Raw genomic sequence first — 15,308 nt, 5'->3', positions numbered from 1 at the left:
TGACAGGTGTTCACGTATTTCCCGGTGCCTGCCCGCCCAGCTCAGCAGTGTCTGCCCTCGCTGCCCGCAGCTCTGAGCATGGGCGGCCCCGATGCCACGTCCTGACGCGCAGATGTGAGGCACGAGTGTCTGCTCTGGAGACAGACAGACAAACTGCCCCCCGCCATACAGGCGCGCCCTTGGAGGACAAGATAGGCCCGGCACCCACACCTCGTGTCACTGGAATGGAGGGAATCTGAGGGGAGCTGAATTTTTAATTTCATTTAAAATGTTCAAAAAGCTTCAAACATAGTAAAATAAAAATTTTAAACAAAGTTGAAATTAAAAAAACTTAAGACACCAACTCAGTGTCTCTATTTTCCATGACAAACATAAAAGCTGAGGCACTTGCCTTTTCATGGACGGCCTCCACCGTCGCACAGCTGGCCTGCCCTTGCTGCCAGCTGGACAAGCCCGCCTTCAGGCGCCCCAGCTCCTGCTCCAGACGCCCGACCAGCGCAGGCAGGCGCTGCTCCTCACCAGCTCCACTGCAGGGAAGGATGACAGACAGCACCGTCAGGGAGAGGCCCCGTGACAGGCAGGGTGGCTGGCAGCGCACCCCTGCCCCCAGCACACGGAAGGTTCAAGTCAAGGGCCCAGAGACCGCTCCCACCTCAACGTCGGTGCACACGCCACACACACTCGGTTCCATCAGCCTGGCTCTCCCGCCCCTGTTGCCCTTGTTACTCCAGTAACTCACCTGGACGCGAACAGCAGGGAGCCCTGACCTCCAGGCTCCTGTCTCTGGCCCCAGTGTCTGTGGGTCCTGTGTCGTGATTTTAGGCCTCAGGACAGTGTGCGGGCGGGGGCTGGATCCGCTGTCAGCAGTGGTTACGCCTCCACTTGGGGGTGGGCACCTCCTATACACCATTTAATATGTAAAACCTACCCCCGTCTCCTTAAAATTCTGAAAGACTTCATAAACTCATAAACGAGGCTGTGTTTATTGGTCATCATCATGAAGTATGAATTTTTCATGTTACTGGGAGAGAAAACGAAACTAAAGACATGGCTTCAGGGCTCTAACAGTCCTGTTTCAAGGCAGCCACCGTATGTTATGAAACGCTAGTGTTCTATTTTGGAGAAGGAAATGGCACCCACTCCAGGGTTCCTGCCTGGAGAATCCCAGGGACAGAGGAGCCTGGTGGGCCGCCGTCTATGGGGCCGCAGAGTCGGGCACGACTGAGCGACTTCCCTGTCACTTTTCACTTTCATGCACTGGAGAAGGAAACGGCACCCTCTCCAGTGCTCCTGCCTGGAGAATCCCACGGACGGGGGAGCCTGGTGGGCTGCCGTCTGTGGGGCCGCACAGAGTCGGGCACGACTGAAGCGACTCAGCAGCAGCAGCAGCAGAGTTCTATTTATCTTGTTCACAGGCAGGTGCCATTGTGTGGAGACACCAACAGTTCGAGTCTCTCGAGAGTGCCCTGCGGGGTGAGCACTGCGGGTCTGCACGGCTCTGGCAGGTAAAGGCCCTGCAGGAGAGTTAGAAGGCCTGCCACGCACGCTGTCCTGAGGCCTCAAGTCACGACACAGGACCCACAGACACCCTGGGGCCAGAGACAGGAACACTGGAGGTCAGGGCTCCCACCTGTTCTCGTCCGAGTGAGTTACTGGAGTAACAAGGGCAACAGGGGCGGGAGAGCCAGGGTGACAAGGCCCAGAGTGTGAAGAAGACGGGCAGCTCTGAGGCTCGCAGGCAGGGAGGCGCCGCGTGGCCGAGGGCGCTGAACGTGCGGAGAAGCACTCAGGCTGTGAGGACCGGACACAGCACCCTGGGAGCTGCCGAGAGGCCAGGGCTCACAAGGCAGGTCTCCTCGAGGGGCTGCCGAGCAGGGCCCAGGGTTGCACTGCGGGGCCCTGGGGCGAGCAGAGGCCCCGGCAGGAGGCTCACCACACCCGGCTGTAAGCCCACGGCCGCTTTACCCCGGGGTGGCCCTCCAAGGCGCGTCCAGGGAGGGAGGCTCCCCAGAGCACACAGGGCCCCGCATCTTTGGTGCTGCGTGGAGGTGGATGGCAACAAGCCCCCCCACCCTCCTCCATCCTCAGGTGCCCTGAGAGCCTCCCAGGAAGACAGCGGCTGCAGCTGACACAGCCCCGCCACTCCCGTGCTGAGACGGTGCGGCCCACGGGACACCGAGGAGGCCAGGAGAGTTAGGCGGGAGGGAATTACGGAAAACGTCCTACCTGGCTGCTCTTAGCCTGGCCTGCTCTAGCTCCTTCTGGATGGCCTAAAACGATTAAGAAACTGTTTAAATACACAAGTTATGCACCAACTTTCCAGGAAGTCACATACATGACTACATACGTCATGGAAGACACACATTTATCTGGGATTCTCTCCCTTAATTTAAAGCCCAGCCCTGGCTGCTGGCAGGCAGGTGAGGGACATTCACTTTACTTTCCACAACAGACTTTAAAAGACACACAGTGTCCATTCCGAGGGGCACAGTTCACCTGGGAGCAGCCTGACAGATTTTCAAACTAAGCAGCTCCTGTAACCAGTACCCAGGCCACGAAGCCAGACTCCGCCAGCCCCAGTGAGTGCCTTAAGCGTGGCAGGGTGTGGAGGAGCAGGTGTCAGGTTCACACATGAAGCTGTGCCTCATTAACACGGTTTGTTCACAGCCGTTCACAGGTCATAACTGGACCGGGGCCCTGCTCCGAGGCGGCAGCAACACATGTGGGACAGCCGCGGGCTCTCCCGCGGGGGGCCATGGAAACTTTCAACCGATGAGCAAAGCAAACCCTCTGCCTTGGTTGCTGTGTGCGGCCAGCCCTGCCCTGAGGGCCACGGTCTCCCCTGAGGCAGCAGCTCCACCCCCTCTCGGCACCCCCGGGCCTCCTCTCTCGGCCTCCTCAACACCTGACGAGAGCAGACGTCCCCCAGAAAATCCCTCTGCAGAAGGCTCAGGGTGCTGCTGCTCCTGTCCCTGTCCACAGACACTCAGCCCGCAGAGGTGGGAGACAGCGAGGAGAGCCTGCCCCACCCCACGCCTGGCTCAGACCCTTCCCCTCTAAAAGACGGCTTGGAGCCCGTGAGCTGGACACGCGTGGCAAGCACTAACGCACGCTGGAGCCACCCAGGGAAGCGGGGGCAGATCAGACACGCTGCTCTTCAGTCTCACAGAGGACAGCAGCAAACGCGCCGCGGCAGCACCTCCAGACGGGCTGCGGATGTGGACGCAGGATGCCTGCTGACTTTTGTCAAGGACACCGCGCTGCTGGGGCCGGAAGTGAAAGGCCAAGTGCATGAATACCTCAGATCTTTCTGTCAGTTCTCCAAGTACACCTTCCAGGCTGGAGATGCGAAATTCATGCTCTTGGTGGAGCGTCACATAGTCAGTCTTGAAAGGGAAAATTAATGAAAAATAGTAGAGAAAATTAAGCATCAAATAAGCCCAAACCTGTCAGCCAGGCCGTGCCGTTCCTCCACAGCACAGCCCGCCACAGCACCCCGCAGGGAGGACATCTTCTCTAGGTCTAAGTTCTGGGTCTGAAACCTGCCCTATGGTGGTTTTCAGGAAAAAGGACTGACAATCCTTTCTTTGAGAACCAAACAGATGAGACAAGAAACATATATATATATATAGAAGCTCATGGTTCCATAAGGACTAGTAGCTGCTCTTAACTATCTCATGATCTTGAAATATTTTAAATAACGGCTTTGAGCAAACTTTCAGTTCAGTGACCGTAAAATTTCACGCGACTGTGTTCAATCCACTCACAGAATACCTGCAGGTCAGGGACAGCCGTGTGCCCAGCTGCAGCCTGCCCCAGCTCCTGGGCGACACCCACAGGCCTCTTCGCCTGCCCCACCCAGTCCTCAGCCGGGACTTCTCCTCGGGAGTGGCCGGAGCACCACAGTGCCGGCCACCGCAGGGCCCACCTGCTCCCTGTGCCTGAGAACCCCCTCGTGTCACTGTGGAGCCCGGGAGCCCACCAGCGCCAGCCCCCTTGAGACGCCGCCCTCCCACACTCCTCACCGGGGGTGACCCCCCGTCCCTGCTGCCGTCCGCCAGGTCCACCCGAGCCTGCAGCTTCTGGAGCAAAGCCACCAGCTGCCCCAGCTTCTCGTCGTGCCTCTGACAGCGTCCCGACAACGTGGCCACTTGCCTCTCCACCTCACTCATCCGATGCCAGTGGGAGGCCTCACCGCCGACCTGGAGAGTAAGAGGTTCCACAGGGGACAGAAAGACAGGGAAAGTCCAGACAGCGAAGCAGAGTGCTACGGGAAAACGCCAGCTACAATCCACAGCCCGAAGGAAAAGACAGAAACACGGTCCTCTTTGGGGAGGTCCTTCACATGGAAGCCTATAGGCGGTTTTCATTTTCTGCTTTATGCTTTCTACATCTTCCAAAGTAGTGAAAACTCTTTTTTTAAGTGAAAATGAACTGAATGATGAGATGAACTGAAACACAGAACTCCACTGAGCTTCACGGGCGCTGCATTTTCACAAGCAAAGGCTCTGTCCACGCACCTTCCTAACTACACAGAGGAGCCCGTGCTCCTGTGTCTGTATCACACTTGGGCAAGTCTCAAAATATTTCAAACTCTCCACCAGCAAAAGCGTTATATGATTCATTGAAGGCTGAGACGATGGTTAGCATCTGTTAACAGTAAAGTATTTTCAATTAAGGTCTGTACCTTGTTTTTCAGATGTGATGCTATTGTGCACTTAAAGTACCATAAGGTAAACATAACCTTCATACGCACCAGGAAACCAAAAGCTCCGTGTGATACTTGAGCTAACACAGTCCTTGAGGTGTGCCTGTATATACGCATTAACTCGAACTGTTTCAGAACAGGGAAGGAGCCCAGCTGAACTGCCCTGTCGTTTACAACGGAATGAAGAAACTCGCTTGGGAGAACAGACTGCAAGGCCAGGGAAGCGGGTCCCCTGGCTGATTACCTGCAGAGGCTGGCTGGGGTGGGAGGCAGCGGGTGTGAGCGTGGTTCCGGGGTCATCCACTCTCTGCACTCTGTGGCTGTGCGTCCAGTTTAACACAGGCAGGAGTGAGAGGACGTCACCCTGGCCCCATAACGAAATACCTGCACCTCAAGGCAGAGAAGAAGCACCTGTACACACGCGTGTGCGCACACTGCTCAAACGACACACACGTAAACGCTCTGCAGAAGAAGCACCTGGACACACGCGTGCGCACACCGCTCTTCAAACGACACACATGTAAACACTCTGCTTCTTCACTAATTCAGACACGTGCGTGTGCACATACTAGGCACGTAAGGTAACAAAGTTAAACTGGACTTACCCAGTAAAAGTAATAGTGGAATGAGCAAGATTAAAAACTTGCAAATATTTCGAAGGCACCTAGGAACAAAAAGATGTAACTTGGGAAAAGCGAAAAGCAGGGCTCACCATCCTGTCTGCCCTTGCTAGGTAATTTTATACAAAATGCACCCCCCGCTCTCATTTCACATGGGAAGTCCACAGGCCAAGAAATGCAGCTAGCTTTACACACAAGGTCAGTAGACGGCTACAAGAGAACCTGCCCACGCAGGGCTGTCCTCAGGGCCCACGTGAACAAGCCAACAGGTCATTAAGTGTCAACACGCTGGGCTGGGTGCACAGGAGGGCACTCAGGGGCCACGGGCACTGGCCCTACAGGGGCACCCTGGCGCCAGGGCGAGTGCACCAGAGAGGGAGCCCGGGGTCCGGGCCCAGCCCTGAGCACCCTCCGCGCCGTGTGCTCCAGGACGCGCTGCTCAAGCTCCGCACACCGGTCTCCCTGATGACACCTGCCTTCCGTTTGCACAGGAGTGGCTTGAAAAATCACGTGAGAAAATGAAAGCGCTTCACAGAATGTAAAACGTGAAGTCAAACGAGATCATGAAATCAGCACAACATCAGCTTTTTAAAACACCCAGCTGACACAGTGTCGGCCCCCTTACCTGGTAAGAAGAAACACATTCAGCCAAGAGATCAAAGTGACCAACTGGTACCATCCAGTCCCAAGCCACCAGAACACTTCCGACGCTGCCTTCCCTAGAAGAGAAAACACCAAAGGGCCTGTGGAGACGTTTTTAGGAAGAGCAAACCCCGAATGGACCAGTTTTGTGCAGATACGCCAGAAGCGCAGGAAGCGTGTTACCAGACACTCGAAAGTCTATGGAGATGGAGTCAGGGGTGAGGCACACGGGATGATGCTTCGTCACCACAGCAGGAACGCCCATCACTCAGACAGAACATAAATGAGCCACAGAGCAACATGCCACACACAAGATACAGAAGGGAAGCAGCAAGTCCATGCACTCCCAAGCACAGCAGACGCAAGCACCAGACTCACAGACCCCACCCCCCGAGGCACGCCGGCTGCCCCTGCAGCCTGAAGCGCAGGAGGCGGTCGAGAGCGTTTCTGATGAAGGGCAGAGCAGGCCACACGAGGATGAAAGCACGGAGAGCGAGCATGAAATGTTTACTTGGCTAGGTAAACAGTCTATTGCAGGTGCTTAGCCGCCAAAAGCCAAGGAGTGCTAACACGGAAGGCCAAAGTAAGCACCTGGGGCGGCCGTGGCCCAGCAGAGCGCCAGCAGCAGCATCCGGGACACGTGCCATCCTGCGGCTCCGGCCCTGCGCAGCGCCTGCCTCGAGAGCTGACCTGTGCCGGAGAGGGTGGGGCAGGAGGGGCGCCTTCAGACACCAGCCCCAGCCCCGGGGCAGCGCCCGTCCGCACCACACCCGTGCGTCAGAGCCCACAGCCTCCCCTCGGAACAGCCCCTGGCTGGCCTAGCCCAAGCAAGACGCCGACACCGACTCAGGAGGTCCCTGCTCCGGTCGCAGCAGCTCTCACTCACTTCTGCCTACGGACATGTAGGATGTAAAGTGCAGAGGTTTCTCCCAAACCCGCGGGGGCTGGCTGGCAGCTGCCCTGCACGCACGTGCCGCGGCTGCAGGCAGAGCATGTACCAGAGAGACACTGCCACCACGCACAGTAAGTGCGCGCCGCGCGCCAGCAGAGAGTAGGCTCTGGGTGAGGCAGGGGTCACTGACACCAGAACGAAGTCTCCCCACACTGGTGCAAAGTGTCTTGGCCTCACAACCGGCCGCCCCACCGGGTCACAGAATGAAGCGCGGCGAGCTTTCTGCCAGACGTCGCGCCTGGCACGAGGCAGAACGCTGCTTTCGAGACAGCGGTTCTCAGTTCAGAGTGACCACGGGAAGCTAAACACTCATAGCATTTGCGTGCTGACTCCTGAAAACGTTAAGTAATTCCAACTCAGCTGATGTGTAAAGACACATGGTGTTAGAGGCTTATCTTTTTTTTTAATCTATAGCTTCATGTTTATTAATTAACAATGAGAGACAAAAATTTTTCAAGTTCAGCTTTTTAAAAAGACTAGCGCCCCTCTGCCAAGAGGCTGGCAGGCATGAGCTGGACGCACAGCTGTCTCTGCCACGCACGGGCCGCACAGGCTCCGGACCAGCCCCAAGTTCCGGGCGACAGCGCCCACCCAGGCCCGGCCTCTTCTCAGCCGCTCAGTTCACCTCGAATGTGCCCCTCTCCACACGCTTCATTTACGCTAGATACACCTGCAGAGAAGCTTTTCAAGAACCATAGACTCCATATGTTCAACCAAAGTCACCACTTTCCTGTTGGCTTTACTAAGCCCTTGAATTTCAAGCACAAAGAAACAGTGGACAGGACCATCTCTGACACTGACTCACGACAGACGTGTCTGAACTAGCAAGAAGGCAGCGCCGGACAACCTGCGTGGGCCAGGGCGAGCCCCAGGGTCCCTGCCAGCCCTCCTGGCCGCGAGCGCTGCGAGCGGGTGGTGACGTGCGTTTCCAGGCGCTTCCTCCCCTTACAGTCGTCGCCTGCAGGGGTGGGACAAGCAGTTAATCGGACAGATGGACACACACACCCTGTCAATCTCAACGGTGCATGGCAACAGTGGTTTGAAACAAGCAGGAAACTCAATTCACGCGAACTCCCAGCCAGAACTCCCAGCCAGAGCCGCCGGTGCTGCTGGCTCCCGGCCTGAGGCCCGCCGGCCTGCGAGGCCCGCCCTACTTACACAGCGACGCCCCGTTTGCGCGGAGGTGGCCGTCCTCAGCGAGGTGTGCGCTCGCTTCCGTCCTCCCACGGTGACTGGAATGAGCTGCAACACAGGGGAGAGGGGCTGAGCGGGACGGCTCTGCAGGGCGCCGAGGGGCGGGGGCTGCCTACCCGGACACGCCCGCCAGCACACAAGCTGGGCCTGCTTCAGTCACTTTTGCAACATCACTCTAAATGCTATTCAGATATTCTTTTTTACTTTGAAAAGGTCGTAAGAATAAAAAGATGAGCGTATTAACTTTTAATTTACTGTTTAAATGCTGATCGACGTCCAGGAAACGTCCAGAACTGCAGAGAGAGAGAGAGGTGCAGAGCAAGGCTTCAAGCAAGCGAGAGAGAGAGAGAGAGAGAGAGAGAGAGAGAGAGAGAGAGAGAGAGAGAGGCCACACAGGTCAAGGGGAGGGCGTGAGCGAAGCGTCGCGTGGGGAGGAGTGTTTTCTCCACCTTGAAAGCGCACGATTTGGTGCAAAAAGGAATAAAAATTATTTAAATACCTTTTGATTCATGGCTTTCTGACTCATAGCTTTTTGATTCACAACTTTTCAATCTGTAATTTTCTGATGCATAATTGAGCTTCATTAAAACCACTTGGAAAAGTTGTACCAAGAACGGGGCACAGGACGCCGAGGTGCGCACGGCCAGCGACCAGATGCCATCCCCGCGGTGGGCGGCGCGGCCTGCTGAGAGACCGTGAGCAGTCACTCTTCCGGCCAGGAGGGGTGGCGCACTTCAGCTAAGGCGGGGCCCGCCTTTTCTCTGGCCGTGCCATGCAGCGTGCAGGGTCTGAGTTCCCCAACCAGGAACTCCCCCTGGGCAGTGAGAGCTCGCAGTCCCAACCGCTCGACAGCCAGGGCGTCCCCTGGAGCCCGCTTCTGAGTAGGCCCCTGCCGGCAGAGCCACACCCGCCATCCCCGAGGGTACTGGCAGCACCACACGCGCCGCCCCACGGCTGGCCGCGGTGGACGCGGGCTCCGAGAACACCGCCGCCTTCAGAAGCTGGCAGACGGCCTCTGCCCTGACCTCTGGCCCAGCAAGCCCACGGTGCTCCCAGCGGCAAGAAGCCCCTCAGAGAGGGGCAGCCCCCTCACAGGCGCTCCACAGCTCGTGCGGCAGGGGACGGGGACGCCGACACGGACACCGAGCCTCCGTGAACTCCGGGTGCCTGCCCGTCCCTGGCTCCCTTTCCACAGCACCATGTCAGGACAGACACTGCAGCCCCCGTAACCCCAACACGCAGGGCGGCGTCTACAAGTCACAGTGGCTAGAAACTTCTATCACTAAAAAAGAGTTTCTTCACTGAGTGGCAGCTGAAGAATGAGGCTCGATCCTGCCCCGTGACAACCACAGGGCGGTCTGGAGATGGGCCCGCTGGGAGCAGGGAGAAGCAGCCCCGTGCACGCACCCCCACTCCGCTCTGTGAGGTCAGGCACACACGTGAAGCCATGGGGACTGGAGGGATCTGCGCGCGAGTGAGTTACAAGAAACAAGGTCGGAGCTCCAACCCTCTCCCCAGATGGCCTGAGTAAAGCATTAGGCTACTTGTGAAGTGGAGATCTGAACAAAAAAAACTGGGACCAGAAACCCCGTCAGGTCAGCTTTGCGCTCCTCCACTCGCGTTCCTCTGCGTTTGACACCACAGTGTAAACTTTATTCAGAGATCGGTAAAAACAGGAAAAAATTAACGAGCAGGTTCATCCACGGCCTGTTTCACGGACAATCAAAAACACCAAAATCCACTTTTCATTCATCAATTGGCAACACTTAAAAGAACAAAAATACAAAGACTCCTACTCAGCGAGAGAACGTGCATGGGACCCTCAGCTGGCCTGCAGGAGAGCAGTCCTGGTCAGTCTGCTGGGAGGTCAACGGGAACAATCTCTCTAAACTGACACTACACACAACCTGCTTTCAGCAGCGATGATAATGATTCAGAAGCTGCCAGCTGCAACAGTTTTTAAGTATATTTAACTGCTGACTGTGGTTTCTGCAGAGGACAGGCTCAGTCAGAGCTGCTCCTTAGCATCCTGCTCTGTTGAACACTGCTCAATGTCCAAGGAAAGCATGTGCAGGGCTTTTAAGGCCTTTCTGGTGTAGCCCAGAAAGTCGTATTTTTTTCTACAATGCACTCAACCTATCAGGTTTCAGACTCAGAAACTGCACGGCTCAGACAGGACGCACGGCGTGCAACACAGCTGTGCTGCTTCGGGCCTGCCTTCCCTGAAGACTTGTGCACGGACTCACGCACACCCAAAGAAAACACCGTTTGTAGACGTGTACAGACAGCAAAGCCTGAATGGCCACGTCCACACCAACTAAACAAATTTCGAAACAATCATAAACACAGCATTAGGCTTCAGAAAGAATCTACGTTCACGGCGATCACTGTTTAACACGAGAGAACTTGCAAAACCACCTACTGGAAGCAAAGACAGAAACATGCTCCGCGTCTCTGCAGGAGCGTGGAGACGCCGAAACGATCCTCTAAAATGGCAGAGAGCTCAGTCCACGCTATGCGACTTTCACCTCCTTATTTCAGTGAACGGGTGAGGTGAAGGTCCCTCCAGAAGGGACACCAGACAGGGACTGAGGAGGAACAGGGAGGGGCTGAGCTTACCTGTGCTACTTAAAGATTCCGCAATGAGAAGGTGAGGAAAGAAACTGTGGGCTGGGGTTAGCTTACAATTATCACGCATATTTTGAGCAAATATGCTCATATAACAGATTCCACAACAGTGTGACCTAAACCACACAACAGAGAGAAGAGCCTCCGCGTACAAGTTACGCTAATTTTTCTTCTTGCACACCTCTGAGGTTTTCAAAAGTTCTTTGATAAACACTTCCCTCAAATAATTAGGAACAAATGTTTTCCAAAGGTAAGTCAGCTGGCACCGGCCCAACGAGCACTGCTGTGGTCTCCGGCAAGGAGCAGTGGGACAGAAGCTCCGAGACCCGTCGCTGGGTTCCTCCCCCAAATACTCAAGACCGACTGGAGCAGGAAGCGGGGTGAGGATCCAGAAGCCCCCCCTGAAGGCCCCGCCTCCGGCGCAGTGGGGCTCAGGCCACCGTCCCCGGCGGCCAGGACGAGTGGCTGGCAGCCAGCGACAGAGCCGCAGCCGGGGCGAGCGGCAGACACGGCCAGAGGCGGGCGACGCCGAGGGCAGCGTGTGGGGCGCACTTTCACCCTAAGGAGGGCACTGCGCTCCACGCGGCAACAGCGAGCTTCAAACGCAGCCTCAATGCGCGACGTGCGGCACATCAAGCATGAGGCCCGGGCCCCAGCCCCAAGGGAGCTCTCAGAGGACCAGCGGCTCGGGTGCCAGGTCCAGGCTCCACCACTCGCCGGCAAGCGTCCGAAGCTGGCTGAACCTGTTTCCTGGTCTGCACGACGGGGGCGACGAGGCCAAGAGCGACCACGACAAGGGGGACAGCTGTCCCGGGGGGCTGCTCTGGGGGCCGGGGAGGTCACGGTGCAGGGCCCCAGGCAGTGTGGGCGCGTGGGACGTGGGTCTCCATGGCACCCAATGCCCTGCCCTTCCCCTCACAGCGTCCCCACTGTTCTGGCAGCCCCGAGGAGGGCAGGAATACAGCAACTGGCAAAGCAGAGCTCCCAGCCACGGGGTGAGGTGCGGGAATGGAACTGGGGTCAGCCTGGGCCGTCCTCCTTCATGGCGAGACCCGCACAGGGGCGCCGCCCGGCCCCGCTCTGTTCCCTCCTGACTCTGTCCGCCTGAACGGCGTGTCCCCCGGCCCTGCCAAGCAGACCAGCGCTCGGATCACACAGACGCGGGATCGAGGGCTTGGAAACAAGGCAGCGCGGGTTTTTCAAGTCAAGCGCTCCCAGCCTCCCACACCCGAAGGCAAAGAGCAACCGCAGCGGCCACGAAGCCGCTGGAGGGGCACCTCGGCCAGGCGGCCCCCAGAGGAGCCTCTGTAGCTGCATTCTCCATGGAGACCCGGTAGAGGCTCACTCTCTCTGGCCAGGTATTGATCAGAACCGATCAAGCAGGCACATGGGGGCCCAAGGGCCTCCCCCTGCCAGTCAGTGGTTGCCCTATAAGACCCTCCACCGTGCCTGCCACCCTCCCAGAAAGGCTGGTGTGCCACGTGCCACCTAGCACCCCCGTGCTCTGGTGGGCTGTCCCCGCAGTCAGGACGGCGACCCACAGAGACCAGAGACGGCCCGTGGCCCGCCACCTCCTGAGGCACCTGGAGCCGGCGGCCCTCAGGAAGAAGAGTGCGTCTGCACGGACCGCACAGTCCTGCAGGCCCGTTCGGAACAGGGTTTCTCCCGCTGACTCTAGAGTTCAAACGGACAGACTCTCACCCACTCCTAGGGACAAGGCCCACCACACCGACCGCAGGCTGGGGGAGCAGGAGCAGGAGCAGGGCTCAGCTCACTGGTGCACCTCTGGGAGGGCCACTCTGGGCTCCCGGCTACGGTGGAAGAGTGCAGACCACGAGGCCTCAAGACAAGGCTGGTAAGGAGAAAACCAAACAGCTAGTGTTTGGACATGAACTCTTTTCCTCACTTTTAAAAGAGCAAGACTCACGTTTCTGACTCCTGTCCCTGGAGTAGATCCTGGAGGCCGGGCCGTGGGCTGCAGAGGAGGTGGTGAGCACGCCCTTGCGCTCGGAGAGGAGGCTGCAGTCGCCGCAGGTGTAGCCGTTGCTCCCGGCCGCCTCTGCGGCTCCCGCGGCCACCTCACCGTTTCCCTGAATGGCGACTTTATTCCCACCTAGAGTTTGCAAAGAACAGATGGAACCTGCTTGTTACAATCTGAAGATATCTAACTAAAACCTCCATCTTGAGAAACATGGAGAAGAAAAGGAGGAAAATAATTACCTTTAAGATCTCCGTCATCGTCAAGACCTGAAAAACACATATTTTTGCTGTTGAGCTACAATCATCAAAACCGGACAAGATGCACACAAGCAAAGCTAAAGGTTACAGAAAGGCTACATAAAGGCTCATAAACGAGCATCACGGCCCTGGCCAAGCCTGACTCCCTACGAGGCCCACAATTAATGGAGGTCCCTCTAGGCGCCTGCAGACGCCTGCTCTCCATTCCAGGAGAAGGCGCAGCTCTGGGGAAAATGCCCACACGCACTCTCTGTCTCACACGCTGACACACCTCTCCCTCATCTCACACATACTCACACCCCCTACACACACACACCCCCCCCACCCCTCACACACCACACCACCCGTTATCTCACACACACACACCCCCACCCCTCACACACCACACCACCCGTTATCTCACACACACACACCCCCCTCACACACCACACCACCCGTTATCTCACACTCACACCCCCTACACACACACACACCCCCACCCCTCACACACCACACCACCCGTTATCTCACACACACACCCACCCCTCACACACCACACCACCCGTTATCTCACACCCCCTACACACACACCCCCCCACCCCTCACACCACACCACCCGTTATCTCACACACACTCACACCCCTACACACACTCACACCCCTACACACACTCACACCCCCTACACACACACACACCCCCACCCCTCACACACCACACCACCCGTTATCTCACACACACTCACACCCCTACACACACTCACACCCCTACACACACTCACACCCCCTACACACACACACACCCCCACCCCTCACACACCACACCACCCGTTATCTCACACACACCCCCACCCCTCACACACCACACCCCTCACACACCACACCACCCGTTATCTCACACACACACCCACCCCTCACACACCACACCACCCGTTATCTCACACACACCCCCACCCCTCACACACCACACCCCTCACACACCACACCACCCGTTATCTCACACACACACCCACCCCTCACACACCACACCACCCGTTATCTCACACACACTCACACCCCTACACACACTCACACCCCCTACACACACACACCCCGACCCCTCACACACCACACCACCCGTTATCTCACACACACACCCACCCCTCACACACCACACCACCCGTTATCTCACACACATTGACACCCCCCTCACACACACCACACCACCCGTTACCTCACACACCCACCCCTCACACAGCACACCACCCGTTATCTTACACACATTGACACACCCCCTCACACACACCACCACCCGTTATCTCACACACATTGACACACCCCCTCACACACCCTGCCATTTCACACACACACACCCCCATCTCACACACACCACACCACCCGTTATCTCACATACATTGACACACCCACCCCTCACACACCACACCACCCGTTATCTCACACACACACACACCCACCCCTCACACACCACACCACCCGTTATCTCACACACACACCCACCCCTCACACACACACACCCCCATCTCACACACACCACTCCACCTCCCACACTCAGACACCATCTTTCACACACACCATCTCACACACTCACACGTCCATCTCACATGCTCACACACCGTGTCACACACCCCTCATCTCAGTCACACACCCGACATGCTCACACCCCCGCCGTCACACACACACCCCCACCCCCATCTGACATGCTCACACACCCCCGTCTCAGCCACACGCCCCCGTCTCAGCCACGCGGCCCCGTCTCACACGCTCGCGCGCCCCGTGAGTGGAGGAGCAGGCAGGAACCACAGCGCCAGTGCGCTCTCCCGCTGCCCAGGCGCTACTCCGCTGGTGAACAAAACTGAACCACGGTGTGCGCAGGGCCTCCCCAGACCAGCACACGCCATTTCTAGAGCCAATCCGATCTCCACGTTGCCTCCAAAGGGACAGCCTGGACGTCACGGGGACACAGTAGCTCTCGGCCCCCCAGCAGGGGCCTCTGCGGCCGCCGCGCCCTCTGCAGTGAGGGCGGGGCATGCTGCTGCCGCCCAGGGGGCCAGGTTACAGCCATGTCGCCTCTGGAGTCGGCCTTTCTTCACCAGAGGCCTTCCGAGGAGTCAGAAACTGGTCCAGAGCCTGAAACCACGCTGCTGAGTGTACCAGTGACTGCGCGTCAACAGCGCACAGAAGTCCCTCATCAGATGGTCGTGAGCCTGGCCCGAGCCCTCCACGCCACCTTCCGCAGCAGGACACGCGCTTGGCCAAGGGAGGTGGTTTCCTGGCATTTCCAATCTGATTCAGGGGAAGGCCTCAAACGTTCGCTGGGCTCCCCCCACCAGGAAGGGGCAAATCGACAAACT

The 15,308-nt window shown here is 57.6% G+C and overlaps 1 protein-coding gene across 4 annotated transcripts in view; it reads right to left on the bottom strand.

Annotated features, from left to right (window-relative positions):
• The window catches only part of SUN1 (Sad1 and UNC84 domain containing 1), a 42,847-nt gene that overhangs the window by 9,248 nt on the left and 18,291 nt on the right, over nucleotides 1-15,308 (bottom strand). For 2 of the 4 annotated variants that reach the window (XM_018039915.1, XM_018039914.1), the window contains 13 exons: nucleotides 12,965-12,991; nucleotides 12,672-12,857; nucleotides 8,616-8,801; nucleotides 8,081-8,164; nucleotides 7,770-7,880; nucleotides 6,562-6,660; nucleotides 5,954-6,047; nucleotides 5,314-5,372; nucleotides 4,953-5,098; nucleotides 4,026-4,202; nucleotides 3,300-3,386; nucleotides 2,227-2,270; nucleotides 392-527 (listed from right to left, as the gene is read on the bottom strand). In XM_018039915.1, the coding sequence (XP_017895404.1) occupies nucleotides 392-527; nucleotides 2,227-2,270; nucleotides 3,300-3,386; nucleotides 4,026-4,202; nucleotides 4,953-5,098; nucleotides 5,314-5,372; nucleotides 5,954-6,047; nucleotides 6,562-6,660; nucleotides 7,770-7,880; nucleotides 8,081-8,164; nucleotides 8,616-8,801; nucleotides 12,672-12,857; nucleotides 12,965-12,991 (1,436 nt within the window). The remainder of the gene's footprint in view (nucleotides 1-391; nucleotides 528-2,226; nucleotides 2,271-3,299; nucleotides 3,387-4,025; nucleotides 4,203-4,952; nucleotides 5,099-5,313; nucleotides 5,373-5,953; nucleotides 6,048-6,561; nucleotides 6,661-7,769; nucleotides 7,881-8,080; nucleotides 8,165-8,615; nucleotides 8,802-12,671; nucleotides 12,858-12,964; nucleotides 12,992-15,308) is intronic. The other 2 variants (XM_018039912.1, XM_018039913.1) reach the window with 2 other exon arrangements.

The sequence above is a fragment of the Capra hircus genome, chromosome 25 (genome assembly GCF_001704415.2).
Source record: "Capra hircus breed San Clemente chromosome 25, ASM170441v1, whole genome shotgun sequence".
In the NCBI taxonomy this organism is placed as follows: Eukaryota; Metazoa; Chordata; class Mammalia; order Artiodactyla; family Bovidae; genus Capra; species Capra hircus.
Note: the sequence above shows the minus strand (reverse complement) of the source record. Positions and strands in the feature narration are given on the sequence as shown.